General features: G+C 35.4%; 1 protein-coding gene across 3 annotated transcripts in view; it reads left to right on the forward strand.

Moving 5' to 3' along the window:
* The window catches only part of ATP9B (ATPase phospholipid transporting 9B (putative)), a 161,975-nt gene that overhangs the window by 105,090 nt on the left and 32,607 nt on the right, over positions 1 to 24,278 (forward strand). For all 3 annotated transcript variants that reach the window (XM_072411551.1, XM_072411552.1, XM_072411553.1), the window contains 4 exons: positions 7,220 to 7,380; positions 9,417 to 9,559; positions 15,445 to 15,557; positions 20,391 to 20,639. In XM_072411551.1, coding sequence (XP_072267652.1) covers positions 7,220 to 7,380; positions 9,417 to 9,559; positions 15,445 to 15,557; positions 20,391 to 20,639 — 666 coding nt within the window. The remainder of the gene's footprint in view (positions 1 to 7,219; positions 7,381 to 9,416; positions 9,560 to 15,444; positions 15,558 to 20,390; positions 20,640 to 24,278) is intronic.

Consider the following 24,278-nt stretch of genomic DNA (forward strand, 5'->3'; position numbering starts at 1 on the left):
ACCAAATGCAGCTTGATTTTTGGATGATAGGATTTAAACATCCCTGGTCCAGATAATGCAGAACGAAGTGGGCTCTGTATGACTGGGTGCAGTTCTAATGCACACTGAGAAGGTAATCATGTGCAGTGAAATCAGAGTAAGTAGTTTTATTATAGGAGCTGTACAGCTGTGCAAAAACTAAAGAGGCTAAGCTTTACATATAACATGTCAAAAAAGAAATATTATGAAGGCCCAGATGGGAGAGTTTACAAAGCAGTGGGGTGAATGGTATTGTACATATACATACGGTATGTACATATAAATATATGTTCATTTAGGCAAGCTGGAATCTGCCTGGGTTTTATAATAATTTTACACATGCAGTTATACTTTATTTGCATTTTTGTGATTATAAACATTTTACCTATTATTAAGTAAATTAAATATCTTCCTGAATATGCATTAAAAGTTAGATAATGTGACCTTTCAATAACTTCTGAAATTCAGAAAATGAAAATGGTACATTGAGAATTTATTATATAGCATTTTATTCAAGGGATGTCAATGTTCCTTGTGATTTGCACTTGTTTTTTATGTGCAGAACCATAAAATAACTATTTAGCTATAATATTTAAGAAAAAAAATAACTCCCTTTGCCTAATTAAATGAAACTGAAACCTGTGCGTTTGACCCCAGGATTTCTTTATATGAGTGATTGTTCAGGTTTCCGATGTCCCTGAAAGCCCAGGTTATTGAAGTAATTATTCTAAATTGGTGGGTGGTCTTGTGAAAACCATTTAAAATTGATAGCTTCCTATGGAGAGTAGCATACCATTAGAAAGGCAATAGGTACAGGCATTTTAGTTCCTGAAACTATTAAGCTTTATGATACCCTGAGACATTGTTTCCATGCTTCCAGTCATTTGACTTGTAACTAAGTTAAACAGTATAAATTACTTGCTCAGTCTCTCTTTTGTTGTCACTTCACAATTCATTTACTGGAGATATGGCTGTGGTGTCTTTTTTAGAGATTTTATTGCTGTACATTTGTTTTCTGTATTTTTGGACTGTGGTGCAGCAAGGCTTATTGTTTAGTTGTAGTGGGAATAAGACTGCAAATCATTGTACTCGCTCAAGGTATTAATCACATTTCAATCCAATAATTAACATATTGGTTTCCAAGGCTTAGTTTGTAGCTCTTTGCCTCAGCAATCAAAGTACAATTAATGTTCTCCTTGCCTGTATTGTTGTATAACCATGATTTGTTTTTAATTTTGTATTACACTTGCAAGTTGCAATGAGATGACTAGAGTCATTTTAAATGGCATTACTAATGCCAGTCAGCATCTCCCTCTGCTGGTCAATGGATCACATAGCACATAGTAAAAAAAAGCTCATTGACCCTAATGTGGTTATTTTACTCAATTTTTTATTTTCCTAAAATAATATATTAATGTGATGTGCATATAGCAGTTATGAACTAAAATGGTCATTGAGGTGGTTAAGTCACTTGGTTGATTTGCCATAACCCCTTCATTAATACATGATAAAAAATACAAGCTGTCAGCACATAATTTTGCTACAAGAAAATCTGTTACTTTGCTTCTAAATCTTTAAATGGGTAGTATTCCAATTTCAATGTTAGCTTTTGTCCGTATTCCTCTAAGCATTCCATAATACCAGTAATATTCTGGATTCCCCATAGCACACACTCTACACACAACAAACTATTTGTGGACCATTCATTAGTCCTAAACTCCTGCAGTAGCAAAATCATGGCCAGTGCACACTCCGTGTGGATATTTAATTCATTCATAGGAAACCAGTGCCTCACACATTGACTTCCCTACACTCACACGCTGTGCGTGGGACAAGACCTGTAAGTATTAAATAAATCCAGAAGAAAAGAAATCAGGACTCCTGACTGTACTGTGTTGCAGAACAGTATAAATGTCATAAGTTGATAAACACAAATAGAAATACTCTGGTTGCTGATTTCACACAATACTACCAGTTTTTGTGTGAAAACTGGTAGTATATGTTAACCTAACAAATATATTAGGAGATATCATAACTTACACATGTGTAATTTGAGGACTGCTTGTAAAACATACACACAGTGGGGAGCAAATCTGAAAGTGAAGGGCAATTAGGAGTCACAAGTTTTGCTCATTATTTTACGCCCATACATTTTTCATTATGTAGGCAAACTGATCATTCTGCTATCACACTGCAAAACATGCCATACATTGTGTCACCAATATTTTGTGACAAATTGGCCAGTATATGGCCAGCCTAACATACAGCCTTTTGCGTGAAAAATGTTTTGACAACAGGATTTTATTTTAGTTTATGGTTGTCAAAAAATACAGCTTCTGGATCTTGAAAAAAACATCCCTTTCCATTCTTTTCTAGGCATAAAAGAACTGGGGAATGGGCCTAAAAAACTTCTAATGCTGCCAATGGATTGGGCAGTATATGGCAATTTATGGATTACATATAGAGCCTATGGTATGTGTAAGTTTGTTCATTGATTGCCTGGTGACTCTGCTAGTTGTACATATATACATAATATCTTTGTGAGAAAGGGGTTATCAGCCAGTGCTGATTTTATAAATAATTGTAGAATTCCAACTTAAGCTTGTCGCTGTGCATGTAAAAGAGCTGATTGTAAACTCACAGTGTATGCGCTATCCCAGCTATGCTGTGTTACTTGAAAGAATGAAGTTAGAGGAGCCCCATGGGAAAATGGTATTATGAGATGAACCCCTGGGGGGTTTGTTTCATAGAAGAGTCATACACATTGTTTTACCTTGTGTTAAATTAGTCTATTTCAGATCTTGAAAACCTTGCAACTCTTGAATTTTTTGTTGTGCAAATGATCCTACTAGAGCACACAGCTCTGGCTCTTCAGATTTGTGATGCACAAATTAAGCTTTATGGATCAGTGTTAACACTGCCCCAGCAATCAGTTAGTTGTAGTTTACTTAACCTTTTCATTGCCACTAAGAACTCCATCCAGGAATTCCAGTGGCACTGAATAGGTTAATCAGAGTACTGTACTTACCCTTTGTTGTTGAATAAACCATTTCTTGTCTTAGGACCATTAGCTACTTAAAACTTGCTTTGTAAATTAAGAAAAGCTAAATGGAGTTGTGATTGCTGCCATTAGTGGCTTTTTAGATTATACAAACAATTATTGTCTTCATTATCTTTGAACAATCCCGTTTACTAAACCATTGTGCTTATATCAGACGTTATGTACAATTTTTCCCTTGGAGATTATTATTTCCAGCAGAGTATTTAATTTAGCTTTTGCTGCTGTTTTAAACAAATCAAATATTATGACACAAGAAAGTGCATTTCTTCGCACATGGGGGGTGAATGTAGAATGTTGGCCTATTAAAAATGTAATAAATAAAAGCCTGGATACCTGAAATAGAAATATTTGAAAGGTCGAGCAAAGTTGAATAGTTACTGCATCATGAGAAACATTACATTAAACAGGGTGGCCATTCAGTTCTCGGTTGTTTTAGTGGATATCCACAATTTTCTATCATTTACTGGCTCTGTTACATCAGAAGCTGGTGTCTGTACATACTTTTACACTGTGGTGCTCAATCAATGTTAGGAACCTGCCTATTTTTTTTTTTTTTGATCCACTGATGACCCAGTAAGGGAATACCAGATGAATTGACCAGCTCTTGAGAATGATGTAATGAAAACGGACATGTTGTTATAATAGCCATAAATTGTGTATGGATTTTTTTTCCAAATATAAAGAACAGCACACACATGCACTTTATGATTTTTCATCATTAGTTCAGCAGGTGACACATACCTGTACATGATCAGTCCCCCTCATTCTCGGCACACTTTCTATGCCGGAATGTGTAGACTGCCTTTCCAGTATGATGTTGGCCTCAAGTTCTGGTATAAGCACTTAGCTCTAGGTAATGCACTCTTCACGCCTACCCTTGGTTCTTCTGTGTATGCATGGGATTTGCAATGGGAGGAGGAAGTAGATGTCGGGACACATTCATGAAGGTGCCAACTTTAGAGAGTGAGAGAAAATGTAGAAAGAGCAACGATATATATTGCTGAATTCACCATACAACATTTGGAGAATGTTTGGATTGGGTTTTTTGATATTTTGCCAGTGGACTTTAAGTTATGTGTAGGCTCTAGGGGTGCCTTCTAGTGATTGCCGAGGCAAATAGCAGACTTGATTAAATTGTCAGATAAACAATGAATTGTGGCAATGGAACCTATAAGCAGGATCACAAAAAATGTACGGCTGTAGGCTGTTTTACAAACTTGTTTACGAGTGATACCACTGCTGACATTCTTTAATCCAAAGCTTGTATATAGCGGGGTTCTGACTTGCTGCATACTTTTTCTGGATCTAGTATTCAGAAAATATTGACGCCATATTGAATGTCTATGTAAATGCTTTCAGTTGCACCCTCCGTATATCAGTATGAGGTACAAGCCAAAAGTTCCCAAATAATACTGTCCCACTTTAAAGGGGCGTTCTATGCAGTGACGCTGCTAAATGCACCTTATATAGGTTTCCTTTAAGGCAATGTGAGTGAAAGAACACAGTTTTTTAAAGATCTGTGGGCTCATTCAAAAGCCTCCCTAAATAGAAAAGTGAATGAAAAGTGCTTCTACTTATTGGGCGAGTCATTTAAGAAACAACAGCAGGTCCACAGTGTGGACTGAGGAATTTTTATGGGGTAATGCCCACTATTACCAGGGGACATGTAGTGTATTTACTATCCTATTGATTAAAGTGGAAAGCAGAGCAGTAAGGCTCAGCGATGTCTTGATCATGTTATGTTATATATGTTATGTTGCTGGGCTGTGTAATAGAAGTAGCAGGACAAATGCCATTAATTTACCCTTGAATAAAGTTTGTTTTATTTTTCCACATGTTTGTAAATGTTTTCCACTTGTTTAATGGGCTAGTCACAGCTAGCTATGCTTTAGCCAAGCATCACAACACTTGAATGTGAGTGTCCACTCTCTTGATAAATGTTTTTGTTCTCCGCCCCTCTTTTATATGCAGAGGTAATTTTGGTTATTTCTGGTTGTTTTTGTCTCCTTGCTGTACAGTTTTCCTTGCTATGATGCAGGCAAAGTGTAGCAGATACATATGTTACAAGACAGTAATTCTTTATTTTAATACAAAAAAAGGCCAACTCTAGAAAAGCCAGATTAAATCATTCCTTTCACTTTTTAATGGGATTTGGATGAATAGAGTAAAATATGCACTTTGCATTCATTGATAGCATCTTTAGGTTGAGGTAATTGAGTCTTTTTTTTCCCTGACTGAATGAATAATGACTTCATCTGATCCTCAGCGAGGCCTGAAACTTAGACCGCCTTTGTCAACGCAAAAAGATCTGGGCTTTGAAACATGCTCTACTTCCCTGGCTTAATTTTTCTTCATTTTAATCCAAAAACCTATTTTTCTCAATAATTCAAGCATAAACTATGTAGTAGTTGAAGCAGCGGAAATTGCCAGATATTTGTCCTTGTTGGGCTGCATTTTAAATGCAGCTGATAAATCAGCCACTGTGGTCCTTTGCTCCTCTGTTCTCAAGGGAAGGGGCAGTCTGTACACAAGCAAGTGTGGTGGAATTTGTCTCAACTAATTCTGTATAGTTCTCTGAGAATGTCCCTTTATGTACTGGAATGCTATGTTGGTAGTCGTGCAGTAAAGGTTTACAGAGATAAATAGCTTACACAACTTTTAAAGCTCTCCGTGCTTTCCAAGTAGCACTCCTTTAACTAACCACATACCATTCATTTTCTTTATATTCATCTCTCACTAAATGCTATTAATAAGGATTCCACGAAATTGTACACAGCCACTGTATGTCCTTGGTATCATATCTGACGTTCAGTTTCCATTAGCTAATAGGAATTTGCATTTCAGTATTTCATGCTATTGCCATGATGGTGCATTGGTGGAGGTTGGGCAATGACACAGAATGGCTATTACTAGATAAGAATGATCATTCTAACATGGACAGTTTACAGGCTGCTGAAAGGGCCAGACTTAAAGCGTTAAGCTGCGTACACACGGCAAATTTTTCTCGTCCGATAATCGGTATCGGCCAATTATCGGGCGAAAATCTGCCGTGTGTACAGTCGGTCGTCGTCCATCGTCCGACGACCGTCCTGGCGGATCCATGGACGACGACCGATCCTAATGAAAGGGAAGGGGAGAGCGCGCAGCAGGGTGCCGCTCCGTCGCTCTCCCCCTCCCCTCTCCATAGAGCATGAACGGTGCTGTATGTACAGCATCGTTCATGCATCGTGCAGTCTTTTCTCGTTGGAAAGGATCGTGAAAGATCCTTTCCAACGAGAAAAATTGCAGGTGTGTACGCAGCTTTACTTAACTGCAACAGAGAAAAAAAATATTTTTAACATCTAAACTGGGCTGTGTTATGTGACAGAGTTCTGGAAATCTTGTAAAATCAATGAATAAAAAAAAAATCTTTTGCAGGTTAAACTGCTCCTTTCATCTGTTGTCTGTGATAAATGCAATAGTTATATTCTGACTCCTTAGTTATTCATTCGTTATGACATTTGGAAAACTCCCTTAGTTTTCCAAATGTCAAATCAGATTAATTACAGGTAGACTGGAAATATTTATTCTAGTTTTTGCTGGATGTAGCTTGTATGATTTTTTTCAACATCATCAGAATGGTGTATCTTGCTGCATACAGAAAAAATTCAAGTTAGGAATTATTGAAAATATTCATATTGCCTACAAATTTAAACAAGAGTTATTGTACATTTTTGCAAAGTAAAAAAAAATAGTGCTTTAAAATATGATAAAAAAAATCACAATAATATCATTTGATTCAGAAGCAATGGCCCTGATTTATTAAAGCTCTCCAAGGCTGGAGAGGATACACTTTCATCAGTGAACATGGGTGATTTTAAAAAACTGGAATGGATCCAATCTAGTGTAAAAAAATATTTGCTAACAAAAAGCAATAGGAAATCACCTAGCTTCACCGAAGACAGTGTATCTTTTCCAGCCTTGGAAAGCTTTTATGAATCAGGGACTATGTGTGTGGCCAGTTTTACACCAGTTGTCTCTGTCACTTTTTGTACAAAACTAAAAGTAAACAACAAAAAAATCAGTTATAGTTATGTGAATTAAATGAATTTTATGTATTAATTATATTTATGATGTAAATATTTTTTCTCTTCTGGTTAGGTGGGACTGTTGGATCTTGAACTAAACCAGCTGACAAAGGCACTATTTCTGGCCCTGGTGGCTCTCTCCGTTGTAATGGTAACCTTGCAGGGTTTTGTTGGCCCATGGTATCGTTACCTGTTCCGGTTCCTCCTGCTATTTTCCTACATCATCCCGATAAGGTATGTGTGTAGCAAAGACAGACAGGGATGTCTAATTTCACTGAATGTTGCATTTTTTTGAAATATACACTTGGCTTACATTGTGAAGGAAATTGATCTCATCAGGAAACAGAGTGAGAAAGTGCCTGCAAATCTGCTGATTCTTGAGAGATCACTGCAAAAAGCAATACTGTTGTATTTCTGTGCAATGTTCATTTTACTAAACTAATCAGGATATCTAATCCATTGTAGAGCATGAATGTATTTATAACATTATGTTACCCATTGTATGATAAAACACAACACACTTTGCATCCCTTTGTCACAAGCAAAGCTACTGCTAGCCTATTTAAACCCTATGTATTGTGTTTTGAATTCATTAGAGTTATGACCAGTATATCTAACAATAAATATTTTAACCTGCAAAAAATACTTCACAGAAACGTTGTTTGTTTGCTGTGCTTTAGAATGCGTGACATGCAGTCTTTGAGGTGTAAAGTAAAATATAGCTGATCTTGAGCATTCATGTTTTTTATGTAAAAAGTACTTGATGTTAGCTAATTGTGTTCTTTTTTTATTTAAACACCACAGCATCATCTGGACAATAGGTTTTCAGGCTGTGGTCCACAATCAGGTGTTAGGTGGTGTATGACCATAACCATGACCTGGAACAGTGAAATCAGTTGGTGTTGGCTGTGTGTAGCAGCTGTCACATCTTCACTGATCCTGCTAGGAGTAATCACAACATGGTGTTGTATATTAAGCATGTATGAGACAGGATTGGTGGTGCTGGAGGGTAGAAGCCTTCACATTTCACTTTATTAGTTACCAAGGCCCAGTGTTTATGAATGAAGCTTCTGGTCACTAGAAGGAATACTGCGTGATCACAACAGTGTGGAACAGATGTCATTATCCCTAGAGGAAAATTCGATTATAGGGAATTGGATCATTAGCATATAAGAAATAACGTAAAAGGATCATAGTGGTCAGCTGGGTCAGGCTGGCTGACTGACTAGGAAACTAAGTAGAAGTCTAAGATTCAATGTGATGTTTAAAGTTAAAGCTGAACTGCAGGAAAAGTGAAAAGTTACCATACTGTGGGTTTTTTTTCTGCGTTTGTTTTCTGCTACTTTTATTTACTTTTATCCATCATTTTTCTTGCAACTTGTGCTGTCCTTTTTCCTTTTAATGCCCCGATATCCAGGTGAGCCCTTGGTGCTGTAACTTACAATACAGGAGTACTGGCTACATTGTATGTTGTTGAACTCCAAACACTCCGCACATTGTTTATACTTAGCCATTTATTAGTTGTGTTTTGTATATCATGACACTATATAGTACACTAAAGAAATGACTTTGGGGGACTGGTGGTAAGAGAAGGGGCAACCTCTTCTGGAAGTAAATAAATATTTAATAATTAAATAAAATATATAAATATAGTTAAAATAGTTAAATATGTCTTTACTGATATGCTAAGCAAAATGGGCATTCAACCCCTGCAGTCATAAGAGTAATATTGAAATGTTCCCCAAAATATATATCTATAAAGACATTTATCATATTCTAGACATCTATCCAAGAAGTAGAAAACTTCCTCCCTGCTATTCCAATACAACCGGATACAGACAGCAATAGAATCTTAGCAGAAGCTCCTTTTTACAGTGGAAATAACAATCATTATGTTGTTGCAATTGCAAAAGAACCTCTTTTTTGATGTCTTTTATATTTTACTGCTGGAAACACCTACAATTATTAGGAATTTAAAAAAATATATTCATTGGCTGAGATGTATGTCACTGACAGTTTTACATCTCACACAATGGAAGTGAGAGGGTCCTCTGCAGTTAGTTACTGTTCAGGAAGGGAATTGGCATTTGTCATTAAAGACCAGTAAAGTGTATTTTTTTACATAAACTATTATACAATAAATTGTGGGCCCCTTTGAGGAACAGTTAGTGACATGATTATGGCCTTTGTCAAGACTTTGTACTGTGTTGGCTCTGTATTAAGTTAATATTAATTTAAGGGCTATGTAAATAAAACATTTCTTTCTTTAGTTTACGAGTTAATCTAGACATGGGAAAGGCTGCTTATGGCTGGATGATAATGAGAGATGAGAATATTCCTGGCACTGTGGTGAGAACTAGCACAATTCCTGAGGAGTTGGGACGCTTGGTGTATTTGCTTACTGACAAAACAGGTAACTTAGACCTCTTGTATTAAAAACCCTTTCTGTTTTGTGAAACTTTTGCTGTATCCATTGCACAGCTTAGTAAAAGACATCACAAGCCAATAGTTTAGAACCTTCCTCTCAAGATACCTTTCAGCATTCTGCATAAAGGATAAGCTATTCACTATATGAAGGTATGCTGGTGCATTCACATTATTCCTGTTTTGGGGTATATTTTGGGGACTTGATGAACACATAACCTGCCCATGTGTGCCATTGGCAAAACACAAAAAACTTTACCTGCTCAGAGGTCCCCTGTTGTGATGTTTTCTTTATTACTCTCATAGTCTTGTATTTTTGGATTATTTCTGTATGTGTTGGGTAAGAGAGGAGCAGATGTACATTTGTCCCATTATTTTATTCCAAGGACTGGAAGTAAAATTAAAAGAAAAAATTTAGCATGTGAGAAAAAAAAAAATTTACTTATTTAACTTCTTTGTTGTATTTTAACTTCTTTTTTTTCTAACAATTGTATGAAATAATTGCAAATGTCTCTCTTTAAAAACACCTTTTTTTTAAAGTGTATTAGCAATAAGGTTTATCTTTGTTTCTAGTTTTGCAGTAAAAATGTATTGCATTATTTAGGTATTCATTCTTGCAGCCTCTACTATGTGCCTTATGTGGTATTGTGTTACAGTTACAACTCAACATCTTGTCATAGATGACAATATTTAATATGTTTTTGCCTGTGTAAAAGAAAGCCAAGGAAATTGCTTGATAACAAAGCAAAATGTAATGATTCAGGAAACATGGTGTATTCAGGTTACATTATTGGTGTGTGTCCAAATTCATGTACATTATTGTTACATAGCTGATACATTTTTAGCTGTGTAAGCATGGAAAGTATATTATTCATCTATTATTCAGTTACATGAGCTGGTTAATGAACTTTGATTCCCCTGAATTTGTCTCAAACAAGCAATTTGACTCTGCTGTTTAAACATTTGGATATCTGTTTCATGACAGTAGTATATAAAACCATTGACTATAAAACTAGAACATTTCACAATTTATTCTTGAAAATTACAATAGACACTCTTAAGATGGTTTACAGTTTAGGAACTAGTGTGGTGTGTTTTTATTATCTAGCTAGAAGGCTTCCAAGGTTCTGGAGCAATTGAAAATAATAAAAAAAACTGTTGAGAATTTTGAAGATGAATTACGCCACAATCCTGTAGCTACACACGTGAATGAGAGCCTGTTTTGAAGTGCCTTTACCTTAATAATTATATCTGCATGGGTGAATGCTAGGCTGTTGTGAACCGGAAAACTCCTAACACTCGGAGATTAGGAAAGCTGCCAATGCGGAACTCTTTGCCTGAAAATATTTCCTTCTCAGTTGTTTCAGTCACACATCTGAAGCAGACATGCAGACAGGTAATGTCCCTTCTGCTATAACCCCTTCTACCCGACTGATCCCTCTGGCATGGTGGCATCCTGGCAAAAAGTTGAGCTGCACATGTGCAAAGTCAGCCATGGTTGCCAAGATTCCCATCAATCCCAGCTTCCCCTGGACGTGCCGAGAAGGAATGAACTCTTGCACGGGAGGTATGTCATTCAGTCAATCAAGATTTCCCAACATCCTGTACAGGAAGAGAGGAAGGATGTTAGCTGAGCCCTGCAAGAGAACAGGTGAGTAACATGGGTTTAGTTTTGCTTTAAATAAGAACAATATTTTCTAATAATTTTTTATTATACTTGTTATTGCACTCTACTTAATAGTATACATTTCATTATTGTATAGTAATATTTTCATCTTTGCTGAAGCTGTTTTAAGTGTGTGATTATATACAAGGGCAGCCATGTTTCTGATTTACATAGACTCTAACTCTGACTCTTGCTTACTAGTGCTGAAAAATATATTGTGCCTGATTTGTTAAAGCTCTCCAAGGCTGGAGGGAATACAATTTCATCAGTGAAGCTGGGTGATCCGGCAAACCTGGAATGGATTTCTACAAGTCATTTACTGTTTGCTATCAAATGTTTTGAATCCTGGACCTGGTCCATTACAGGTTTGCTGGATCACCCAGCTTCACTGAAATAAGTGTACCCCTTCCAGCGTTTGAGAGCTTTATTAAATCAGGCCTAATATCTGCATTCTGTAATGAAGTCTAACACTCACAATGCTCTGTAGGCCATATAATTTTTTTTTTTACCTTTGTCGGACTCCTTTGTGGCACATTGGCAGTTCACACTCACACTGTTAACAAAAATAGCCTGCACGCTGTTAAAACAATTATATATCATTGCAAAACATGTTACCTGCATTTACCATGTGTAGACATGGGCTAAAATGCAATAGACATGGTGTGAACTGGTTTTAATGATAGGTTCATTTTAATAGCACAGAACAGGAATTTGAAAGTAATCTATATACCTTAAAATGTTTATAAATTTGTGAGCAAAGAAAGCAGCACTTTTACCTTAGTTAGGTTTGAGGTATCGTATTCAGTATGATGTTTGCGCTTTGCTAAGCACTTTCCTGATCCTAAGCATTTGCTTTGGGTATTAGTTCATAAGGAAAAAGCTTTACTAGAGCTTTTCAAACAAAACTTACTTTTTTACACAAAAACAAACTATTGTATACCATTGTTTGGGGTAAGTGACCGTTTTTATTCATACATTGTCTTTACCTTGGATATCAATATACAGGATTTGACAAGTTATTGTAGCTACAATTTTTATACATGCTGTAGGTCCAAGCTACCTGAGATCATTACTTATATCGTTACTTGTATTCCAATACTGTTCTTTCATGCTCTAGTGGAACATAATGTGTTGCCTATACTGTGATTAAAACCTGTTTTTTTATTAAAATAAAAACAAAATGAAACCAAAGACATCCTTAATAAAACTTAAAGTCAATATTACAATCATTACAAATCTTTATTCAATCTATGAATGATTCTTTTGCAGTTAGCATTGTACAGTAGTTCTTTCTATGATTGCAAATTGGGATTGTGCTTCATCAATAAGCCTTTTGACGTGAAGCGTCAATCACAGGGGTCTTCTCATTTACCATAGTAGAATGGAGAACCAACTATCTCAATAATTGCATTATAGTTTCCTTATTGTAGGACAAGAAAGCAACGTGGTATAATTAGGTTTGATTGGAGTGCATGTTTCCGGTAAGATCTGAAATTAATGATGTTGCTATAGTGACACATCTGTGGCCAGCAGTGCATGAGACTTTAAGTAATTCATTCGACAAGAGAAGACATCTGTTAACTACAAAGATGCAGAACATATTGACAATGACCAGAAATACTAGATGTTATGTGATAAATGAACAAACGATGCTGAAACTGGAGGACAGATAATTTGTACTTAATCTGTAGGGAGAACTTTAATCTTCTCACTGGATGCATTGGATAATGCCATTGTGTAAAACACAGTGCAGCCAGGAACTCATAAATTGTAAATGTGACCATGAATGTAGGCTCTGGAGACAAACATGGCTTCCTTTTATAATGAACTCTGATCAAACAGCTACCAAAGCTACTGGCATTATTGTAAGGGCATGAAACTGCAAACACCTCTTTTGTGACATAATTCACCAATGTCTGGGACAGTGCCAGCTTTACTGCATTTTACCTAAAAACCGGTATAAGGTAATTGCTGTTTTAGAAAAGGAAATTTATATCATTGTACCTTGCAGGTACAATGCAAGAAGTTTTAGATGAATATGGATGAAGACAGACACAATATCATCATAATGAAATAAAATTGATTACAACAAATTGACATATCCTGCAGAAAAATGACTTTATCTACTCATGTAAATATTATTTTTGGGTAACTAATAATGATAATTAATCTTCAGGGTTTGTATTTAAGCATAACATAGTGCTAGGTATGCCTAAAGGATGAGAACTTTTCCTAAAGCTCAGATCCTTGTATCATGTGGTTAGCGTAGTAAAAAACTAGTAATTCCAGAATGTACTATTGCAGGCAATAATCTGTCCATCATATTTCTACTATTCCTTTTTAACTGTATAGACCACAAATCAACAGCAAGCAAGGTGGGTTTCATGTGACTTGGACTATAAAGATTCTTCTGACTTTTTTATATTCCCCTTACTGTTGCAGGTCTAGGGTTGGACAGCTGTCCAGAGATCAGCCAAAAAGGTTACCACATGTGAAAGTGGTTATAGTTGTTTGCCCTTTTCTACATTATTATATTTCTATAATAACATTATTTCTATAATATTATTTAGGTACCTTGGTGGCCTTAACCAAAATTAGCAAAAATAAAAAAAATATTTATAAGAATCCTTCTAATTTTTAGTTTAAGATTAAAAGGAAGTTTGTCACTCAGGAACATTTGGAAAAACACCCAACACACTAAATAAATTGCAAAATTTGCAAATTAAGTTCAATGGGCCTGGTTTAATAAAGCTCTCCAAGGCTGGAGAGGATACAGTGAAGCTGGGTGATCCAGCAAACTTGGAATGGTTCTGGTCCAGGATTGAAAAGATTTGCTAACAAATTGCAAATAACTTTTAAGGAATTAATTTCAGGTTTGCTGGATCACCCAGCTTCACTAATGAAAGTGTATCCTCTCCAGCCTTTGAGAGCTTTAATAAAACAGGCCCAGTGGAGTTTGAAATATTATTGCTGGTTTAATAGTTAACAATAGTTTTGATAAGTAGTTAAATAGGGTGAGAAAAGACATGTCAATCATATTCAACTGATTGTTTCTAAATCAACAGCTGATCCAGCAAAGAAAACCCCTAAGTGATGTCCAATCTACTCAAACAGAGAAAAAAATCCTTCCTGATCCCTGAGTTTATTTTTATAATGTTATACAAAATTCTGCCCTGGGGCACAAATTTACAACAAAAACTGTACACACATGTACAGGGATTTGTCTCTGATCTAATTTCCAGATATGTTAACAGAAACCTGTACTCCTACAGCTTAACCTCCAGGCAGCAGTAATCTCACTTTAGAGAATAAAAGTCTTGTAAAGTCTGGTGATAAGCAGAAACTAGACATGCCCTTTTGTTCATGTTGACTACATTTTTTAATACTAATATTTATAATCTACCAAACAACTGCAAAATAATTGTCATGTTCTGTATTTGATGTTAAACCATTACTGTAATGAAAGCCTAAATATACACATGAAGTTAATATAATTGTTATTCAGTATGGAATTATTACAGAATGCTGAAAAGGTATTGAGCACTAAAATTTGGTGAGCCTGTCCACTAAGTATATTTTCAGCTTTAATTAAACACAATAATTTTACTTTGATCGTGGAATACATTTGGGGTTGGTACAAACATTGACACAAAAAAAAGGAAAAAGGTAAAGCAGTTAGTTGCCTATGGTTTCCGGTTGATTGGAGTCTGGTTGATTGTGGATAACCATTCATTTGCTTCATAGTATGTTGTATTTCGTGCATTTGTGTACATTTTTTTCTTTAGCCTCACTATTACTTTAGAGTTTGTATAAACAGGTATTTATTTGCTTTTCTTCACCATGAAAGTCAAATTGAATACAAAACAACTTAGAAGCTTATCAAATGCATTTTAAATCCAAGTCAGTTACACAGGTATACACAAACACTTACATGCATGCATTTTAAATGATCTTGGGTAAAGGCTGTTGCTTGCAATACTGAATGCAAAAGAAAGCTTTGGGTAAATTACATTTTTGTACTAAAGCTGGTACACAGTGTAAAAATTAATCTTACAGCTCACACAGACCCTTTTTATTCTTCTAAATCAATTTATTTCAAAACAATGTATTTTTTGTGAAAATAGCCTTGTTCATGTGTGTTTTATGTAGTCATAACAAATTAAAAAAATGTTATAGATTTCTACAATATCTGTCTTTTAAACATACAGGTACACTGACTCAGAATGAAATGGTCTTTAAGCGCCTTCATCTTGGTACAGTGTTCTATGGCACAGATACAATGGATGAAATTCAGAGTCATGTAGCAAGCTCATATGCACAGGTAAGTAATCCTGTGGTGAATATTTACATCCATGAGCTACTTAATTTTTATATGGTATACTTTCAAAACCGTAAGCTTTCAGTTGGATTTGAATTTGTAAGAGCTGGTTAGAAAGTATGGTTAACTGGAGTTATGAGTTTGACTCCCAGAACAACTGGAGAGTCTTTCTCCAGATTCAACTTTTAGTTCTGCACCTGCTACCTTTTACCCAAACTGGCTAAAAGCCCGCTGTGTTTATTTTTCTTATCAATACATATCTTCATGTTCATTTTGTTTACCATGGGGGTAAATAAAGATTAGTACATGACTAAATAAAGGCATGGCTATTTAAAAGAATCACTCTATACCCAGCACAATATGTCACTTGTGCTCACATATCATATACTCTCATGTGACTGTTGCCACAATAAAATATCCAGTCAAGTATCCATATCCAGTCAAGTATCCAATATCCATATCAAGTACTAAAGCATATGATGTTTGATGGAATTTAGTGCTTAATAGCTACTTATCAGAAATCCTGTTTTATTCTTCTGATAATTTACCAAAAGTGAATTGGTTCCTTTAATTTATTACACATAGTTTCTGTTTGCAATTGCAGACACCCCTGAATTTACAGTGGGTAGTCACAAACGTTATTTAAATCGGTCAACTGAGAAATTGGCTGTAGAAATATGAATAATAATGCACAAGCAGTTACCTGTTATTGGTTTTATCTTAGTTAAACACTCTTGTCAAAACGTGTAATAGATCCAGAGATGTAGGCAGGGTTCATTTTATTCAAATTCCCATCTGTAAGTCTAATTCTTCCTTGCAACCTTAGCCTTCGTATTGGTTATCATTGATGGAGTGATCTCCATAATAACCTCCCAATTTTTCTGATTTGTTCATCGCCCTATGTCTGATTCATGAGTTGTCAGCCCCGAAAAGGTGACAGAAATATTTAGTAACAACTCCTGTCCTCTGAATGTAAAGATCTAGCTTATGTTTACGGTAGTCAGATTCTTGCAGTACTTATATCTGAATAACTGCACATCATCCTTCCTTGCCATAAATGTAATCTTCTAATTTATTATTTATTGACAGTTATACATGAGCTGAAGTTCTCTATATTTATTAGCTTTCCCTGTTTTATCTACTTTAGAAGTCTATTCAAAGGTTTATTTCACTGGGAAGTTAGTCCCTTCATATGAGATGGCTGTACAAATATAATTGGTGCCGGCATTGTAATAGTGATAGAACTTTGGGACCGAGTATGTGTCTGTGTAAGGCCTTCTGCTTCTCACTGATTTTAAAAAAATGACAGAAATGGTCTTTGCTTACTAACTACCAAACAGATGTTTACTAAGATCATTGCAAACTATATATCTAATTGGAAAGTGTGGATGTTTTGTGTCCCTTTAGTTCAACCCTTTCTCTGAGGCCAGCTAAAATATTGTAATTTTTTTATATATTTACAGCTGGAAGGGTTAAGAGTTTCCATGGGGTTCTTAATGCTTTCTGTGCCTTCTGGAGTTATTTCTTTTCAGTTCATGAAAGTGCATCTTTCTAGCAGGAACACAGACAAAAACACATTTGTAGAATCATCAAGGTGGGTTCCAACGTTTGCCAATATTTTGATTGCTGTCCTTTCCTTCCTGTCACAGTAAGAAATACATTTCCTCTTCCTGTATGGCCATCACAGGAGCAGGAAGTGAAATTCACTCCAGTGGAAGATCAATAGAAACACAAAATTGTAATTTCTAAAATTGTAAAATACAATGACTTTTTCTTTGATTTCAGTCAGTGAGGCAGAACAAGAATGCAGCAAGTGCAAATAGGGTTAGGTCAAAGTTAAATCTTGATGGTGATTTGCAAAAAGTACTGAAACCATTAGTAAGCATGCGGTTTTCATGTCTCGAATCAAGCAATGGCAGCGAAAGGCTTCCTTAGAAAGGTTTCTGTTAAATTACCCAGTGAATACTTTTTAGGTGTCCAAATAAAATAATTTCATAAAATGTGCTCTTGACACCATTTATATGCAAGTAGAATATGATACATTTCCTAATACCCCATCTGTCTTCAGTGGCTGGCCGCATAGAGAAAGCAGATTGTGTTTACCTTGTTGCATATTAAACATAAATGAATGCACTCCAGAATCATGCAGAGTGCGTTCAGTTTGTGATAATAAGTGGTTCCAGGCACCTAACCAGTTAGTCAGAGGAAGCTTTGTGACATTGATTTGTTTCCCTGGTTGTAGGTCCTGTTTTATTAATACGAAACAACAGCCCTCTTGTATATCTACAATAATGCAACAGAGAAATCTATTATAACATGATTATATTTTCCCACTGGAAGCATTCCGTGACAGAGAGCATAATCTTTAATGGAATCTGTGTGAAATTAAATTATACAAGCATCAATAAACATAATTCAGAAGGAGTAAATCATCTTAATTTATTTGCGTCTGTAATGGCATCAGCGAATGTAGAATGCAAATGCAAAGGTTCAAAGCAGGAGCTGAAAAGCAGATGAGCAGAAAAGTTAAACCTATTATTATACAGCACTGTAATTTGATGGGCAGTGTGTTCATGGATCACTGGCTCAGTGCACCGAGCCCATGGCAGCACATGGCTTCCAACACTTGGATCTTCTGATCCTCACAGCAGATCAGGACATAGTGGGTGTATAGCTCAATGTTACTTAACATTTCAACCTAAAGCCCCCCTAATAATGTCTAATTATAATGAAATTGGCATGTTAGGTGTTGCCTAGAACAACTCAAGTTAATTGTATACTCTGCACTAGGAACCACAAAAATTCTGTTGTAAAACAAAATTGTTTGAACTGTATTCTAGCTTCAGGCAAATTTAAATCAAACATAATTTAATTCTGATATATAATTATCAAAAAAAAATATTTTATGGTATTTATCTGTACCCAGCACATACAGCCAGTGTCCCTGAATATATCTTGATAATCTTTAAGGACAATGGCTTGGGCGGGGGCCACAACTATGATCTAGTCAGGGCTTTTTTTTATTGCACAGCCCTATAAGCCTAAAGCTAGGTACACACGTGCAATAATTGTCGTTAGAAAACGAACGACTAACGATTATACACGATTATTTTGAATGATCGTATTGTGCACAAATCTGTACATGCTTTAACGATACGATCGTTCAAATATAATCCACCAATAATGTACACACACTAGATACGATTGTTTAAACAATGCAGGAAGTGACATGTAAAGGAGAAAGTGTACTGCATAACCATCCACGATCACTGAACGGCTGTACATACAATAGATTGCGAACAATCGTCACCCAATCAGATCCGCTGGGACAGTCGTTTGTTTACAGCGACAATCCTCGTTCATCGGCATTGTTGTGCACTTTTTTTGTTAGTGATTATCAGGCGAACAGTCATTTCCAACGATAATTATTGCATGTGTGTACTCAGCTTTAGACTTAGCAAGTAAAGGTGAATACATTGGTACGTTGCTGCTACTTTCATACACTAGGGGAGGAAGGGTACCTGAGGAAGTATTACTTCAACAGTGGTCAGTGCCATTACCAAGGAGGTGGCAGAGGAATTTAGCTCTGTAGAAACCCTAATGAATTCTGGTTTGTTGTCCAACTCTAAATTTTCCAGCAGCATTTGAGTTTATTTAAAAACCAATTTCTCCCTGTGTTATGCAAATGGAAAGAGGGGATGTGTTCTCTGTAATCCACTTTCTGTCCTAGGGTGACAGCACTGCTCTACTATGAACACAGTTGCCCTAATTTATTAAAGCTGTCCAAGGCTGGAGAGGATATAATTTCATTAGTGAAGCTGGGTGATCCAGCAAACCTGGAATGGATCTGATCAAGGATTCATAACATTCGCTAGCAATTAGCAAATGACTTTTAGGAAATCTATTCCAGGTTTGCTGGATCACCCAGCTTCACTGATGAAAATGTATTCTCTCCAGCCTTGAAGAGCTTTCATAAATCAGGCCCAATGTGGTAAATGAACTGTGTTACTGGTAAAATCGCAATGTTTATTTTTTTTTTTCTTTTTCCATGTATTTATACTTTGCTTTGTGGATAAAAAGGAAGGTTTTTGATTTTCTCTTTAGAAGCAGAAAAAGACTTTTTAAAATGTGTTTTGCAATATTTACTTTATAGAAATGTTACCATCTGCTTTCATTTTTACAAAAAAAGCACAACAAATGTGAAAAAAGAACTGCTTTGAGTTTTTTGAGAAGAGACTTGCAAATCCCTTAAACATTGTGGCAGACACAGATAATGACTGTCAGTGATGGCAAGGGAGAATTGAGGAGAAGTGTGGACTGAAGGAGGGCACCGAAGTATGCTGCGCATAAAATAAAATGATTTGCATCTTTACATGCTTAGTAAAAAAAAAACTATGAGAAGACTATACATTCCATTTAAAAATGTTAAAACAGGGTCAGGCTTCACAATATTTAGATAGTGCTATCACATTTGCTTTTTAAAATGTCTGTGGTTAAATCAACATAGGATTTCTTCAATCACTAGGTTTAGTGACTGATTATTCCTGATTTCAGGTCCCTAAAACCAAATAATTCCAGTGCAGTCCATTACCTTTTTTTGCCTTGGTATTGATCATTGGGACTGTACCTACTTTTTTTTAAATAGTATTAGATATTTGTTTAGTTGCTTTTTTTCTTACAAGGAAAATTTATGTTAAGATTTTTAAATGCTTAAACTGAACTGTATTATTTTGATATTGGATAAAACACAACATTCTTAAATTTGTTCTCTGTAGTTCTGTGATGCAATATTCATGTTGTGTTCTTTTCTGTTTGTTTTTGTCACCTACATTGAAGGTACAGCCTCAAACCACCAATAACAATACCAGCTCAACTCCTTCAAGAAAAGTCCCGACTTCAGCTCCTAAAGTACGCCGGACAGTGAGCAGTCGAGTCCATGAAGCAGTAAAAGCTATTGCTTTATGCCATAACGTTACTCCTGTTTATGAATCAAGAGTTGGAGTGAACTATGAAACGGAGTATGCTGAAGTAGATCAGGACTTCTGTGATGAAAACCGCACCTATCAAGCATCAAGCCCTGATGAGGTTAGTGTTCTATGATTTTTTTATACCATAAATGTATTGTATTGCTTTAAACTTAATTACTTTAACGAAATTCTGTGTACACACTCACTAAAAGCATTAAAAAACAGGTTGGTGCTTCCACCACACAGGTAAAAAAAAGGTTTTGGGTGTAGTTGACCTGTAAAAAAAAAAAAAAAAACAGTGAGGGAGTAATAAAAGCAAGCTATGTTTTAAGTTCGAATTTGTAGGCAGAGTTTGTATATGTGCCCATAAAAAATCAATAATGATAATTTTATTCCTGTAAACATTTCTAAAATAAAAAAGTATATTGTGTATATATGTGTGTATATATATATATATATATATATATATATATATATATATATATCTGTGCACGTATAAATGAATGTGCGTTCTTTGCATTGCAAAGTACAAGGTCTACATCATAATTTTTTAAAGAGTTCTATTGACACAAGTCATGGAGCCTGAGGAAAATAATGTAAATGGTTCATTATTTAGCTTATTGAACTTTCTTGCAGTCACATTGACAGATGATTCCAGTTTTTCCCAATCACCAAAGTACCTTTTTAAAAGCATTTTTTATTGAATAAAGTGCTTTAAATATTGCACCCTTGAGCTTTATGCAAGCAAATGGTTCAGTTGATGTTTTACCTTACTCTTAGCATTTATGTGTTTGAGTTGATTTGCTTAATACCTGACACCATGGTTTGGTAAGCAAAATTTTAACTTCTGTAAGTGGTTTTGAATTAAATAGTGCAAATCCCTGTTTTCTTCTTTAACTCTTTAAACTAGTTATGATATCTATTGACTTGTTTGTACCATATAAACGTTTCTGTTTGCTGCAGTAGGAATATATTATTTCACTTTTTATTATTTGATAGCTGAAATATTTATCTAGTGTTCAGCAGGAAGAATAACAATGCATTCTATTCTATGACAGGACTGCTTTCAGGTGTGGGGGCCACTGCAGCCTGCGCCCTAGATATACTGCTATCCCCTTGCACTAACGTCACCACCGCAGCCTTAGGCCTGGGCAGTCATGCAAATGTAGACACCAAAAAAAGTACCCCTCATTTTGTAAACAAAGAAAGTAAGAAATCTAGACTGAAGTGTCACTTGGCCCCATCTTTAAACAAGTGAAAATGCATTTAAAAAAATCCTGAGATACGCTTTAGAAAGTACACTGCACGATAGTTTCCATCCTAGAAGGGTTGTTTTCTTTTTCTACAGTATAATAATTGGGCAGAAGATGAAAATGCAGTCTATTGTTATTTTTTGTATATTTTTATTTGTGATTTCTAATGCATCAAAATGATGTGATACAAAAAAACAGCTAAAAGTAGTTAAAATGAATAGTTCTGAATGAAACTAAACAAAGGGTGAAGGGAAACGGAATAAAAAATGGTGATATAGGGATTGGAATTCTCTCTCTCCTTTCCAGAGTTTTAAAATATGTTTGTTTTTTTCTTTATTTCTCTTTCCTTTGTTAAAAACATTCAATCTTGACGTGTGACTGTATGAAATATATGTCAGGTTTAATTATTACAAATGTATAAGGTATTGATATGATACATTTAGGATATTCCTATATTTATATATACCTATCTTAGAATACCACTAATTTAGTAGATTTCTGTATGACTAAAAATGTCATTAGCAAAGAACATTTTTTTAGTCTTCCTGTAGTAATCTAACATGGCCACAAAGGTTGAATAGAATTGGAATACCTAGGTTTGTAACATCTTGGTATTGGTTTATTAGGAGATTATTCTATGTTAGGCTTACCTATAGTATAGGGTATTAAAAAAACATTCTATCAGTTTAAATGTGAAGCCATATAGATCATTAAACTTCCCTTTTGTACAGAAGACAACATGGAAATTTAATAAGTTGGAAGGATTTGGAAAGTACAGCTATGTAGATAACCTGCATCTTGATATCTCTGCTGATTTCCAGCATACTAACAAATCTCAAAAATGTATTGACTGATTGTTGGAGACCTACCCATACTTTATTTTTTTTTATATGTCTGTTCAGACTTTAATGAAAAGCTATGAGCCAATTTCAGAAGCCAGATTTTTAAACAGGGGAAAAAATTCCATCAGCCTTGTCATGGTTTCAAGGAAACAAAAGTAAAATGTTTTTTATAGTTTCAGAAAAAAGATTCTTTATAAAAAGGTTGCAGGATAGATCTAGTGTACAATAAAAACTTGCCAACTAAACCTCCCAATCCAACCAACTAATTCTAAGTGAAACATTATGGCTAAATCAGGTTGAGTCATGGTGACAAGGTGACATCTGTATTCCAGAGAATGCATGAATTGCATCCCAGTTAGTAGGGGTTAAGAACCTTTGCTCCAGTTCCATGGATACTAGTTGTAAAGTCTTCCATGTGCATCATTTTATTGACCCTTGGGAAGCACAGCTGTACAGAAGGTAGTCTCTTCCAAAACAGTGAGATACAAGATCTAGTGGCAGTGGCAAGATGTCCCACCACTAAAGTTTGGGAACATATTATAGAGAGAACATGTTATGATGTAGTAAAATGAAGACAGAATCATCTAATATGTGTCCATCAGTGAATATTTGGACATTCTACTTATCTGTATCCCAAAAAGGCTTCAAAAGAGGACATGACTAAAATACATTTAACATCAGGCTCACTCCCCTTTCACATCTACAAATAAAATCAGTAACCATGGGGAGCTACCTTTTTTTTTTACCATTAACCTATAATTTATATTACAGAATGATTTTCATACAGTATATGATTTGGAGTAATTTAGGTAAAAGTGTAGTTTTCTGCTATAAGCTTGATTTTTGTGCTAGGGCATGCAGCTAATATGTATTAATTTGCTTATGTATGCTTGCAGTAGTCTGAGCTACGTGATGGCAACAAGCTGTCACCTGAAGACATGCAACATAGGACGTGCGTTTTAATATTGTGAAAGCTGTCCTGGATTAGTTCTGTTTTAGTATTCTAAATGTGGTGTCTGATTATGCTCTGCTCATTGTTTCTTATGATAAGTGATCAATATTTCATTTTCTCTGAGAAGGTAAAAAGTTTCAAGTGTCTATCATTTGCAAGCAATACAGCCACTGCATAACAAACATTACTTGTAAGCAGGAAAAGTCATTGACAAAATCATAACTACACGATGTTTAATTGCCATAAGTGGGTGTCCACATCATGCGTGGAAGGCTGTTTGCTGACTTAATGTAATCAACCATCATGAAAGGATATAAACCAGGGAAATTCAGCAGCAAAGTGCAAAGGTCACAAGCCCATTTAATTCTACAACATGCTGAAAACAGAAATCTGCAAGACCCTTGCTCTTTTTCTGACCACTGAACATTGATTCTTCTTGTTTGCTTAGTGGAATTTACCATAAGCTTCACATTTATTGCCTCTTTTATTATGAATTAGAATTATTGTCTGGGTCAACAGTCTGTGTAGAAGGCAAATCCTAAGAATTAACTGCTGCTGCACAGCTGCATTATCACTTACATTGCTATTTATAACAATACTCTAGTAATGAAAGAGAATTAAACACATGTTGATCTATCCAATAAATAAGCAGTGCAGTAATCTATATCATCCAATCAGAACTTATTTTATTCATCATTTAACTAACAAGA

Source organism: Pyxicephalus adspersus, chromosome 5 (genome assembly GCF_032062135.1).
Source record: "Pyxicephalus adspersus chromosome 5, UCB_Pads_2.0, whole genome shotgun sequence".
NCBI lineage: Eukaryota > Metazoa > Chordata > Amphibia > Anura > Pyxicephalidae > Pyxicephalus > Pyxicephalus adspersus.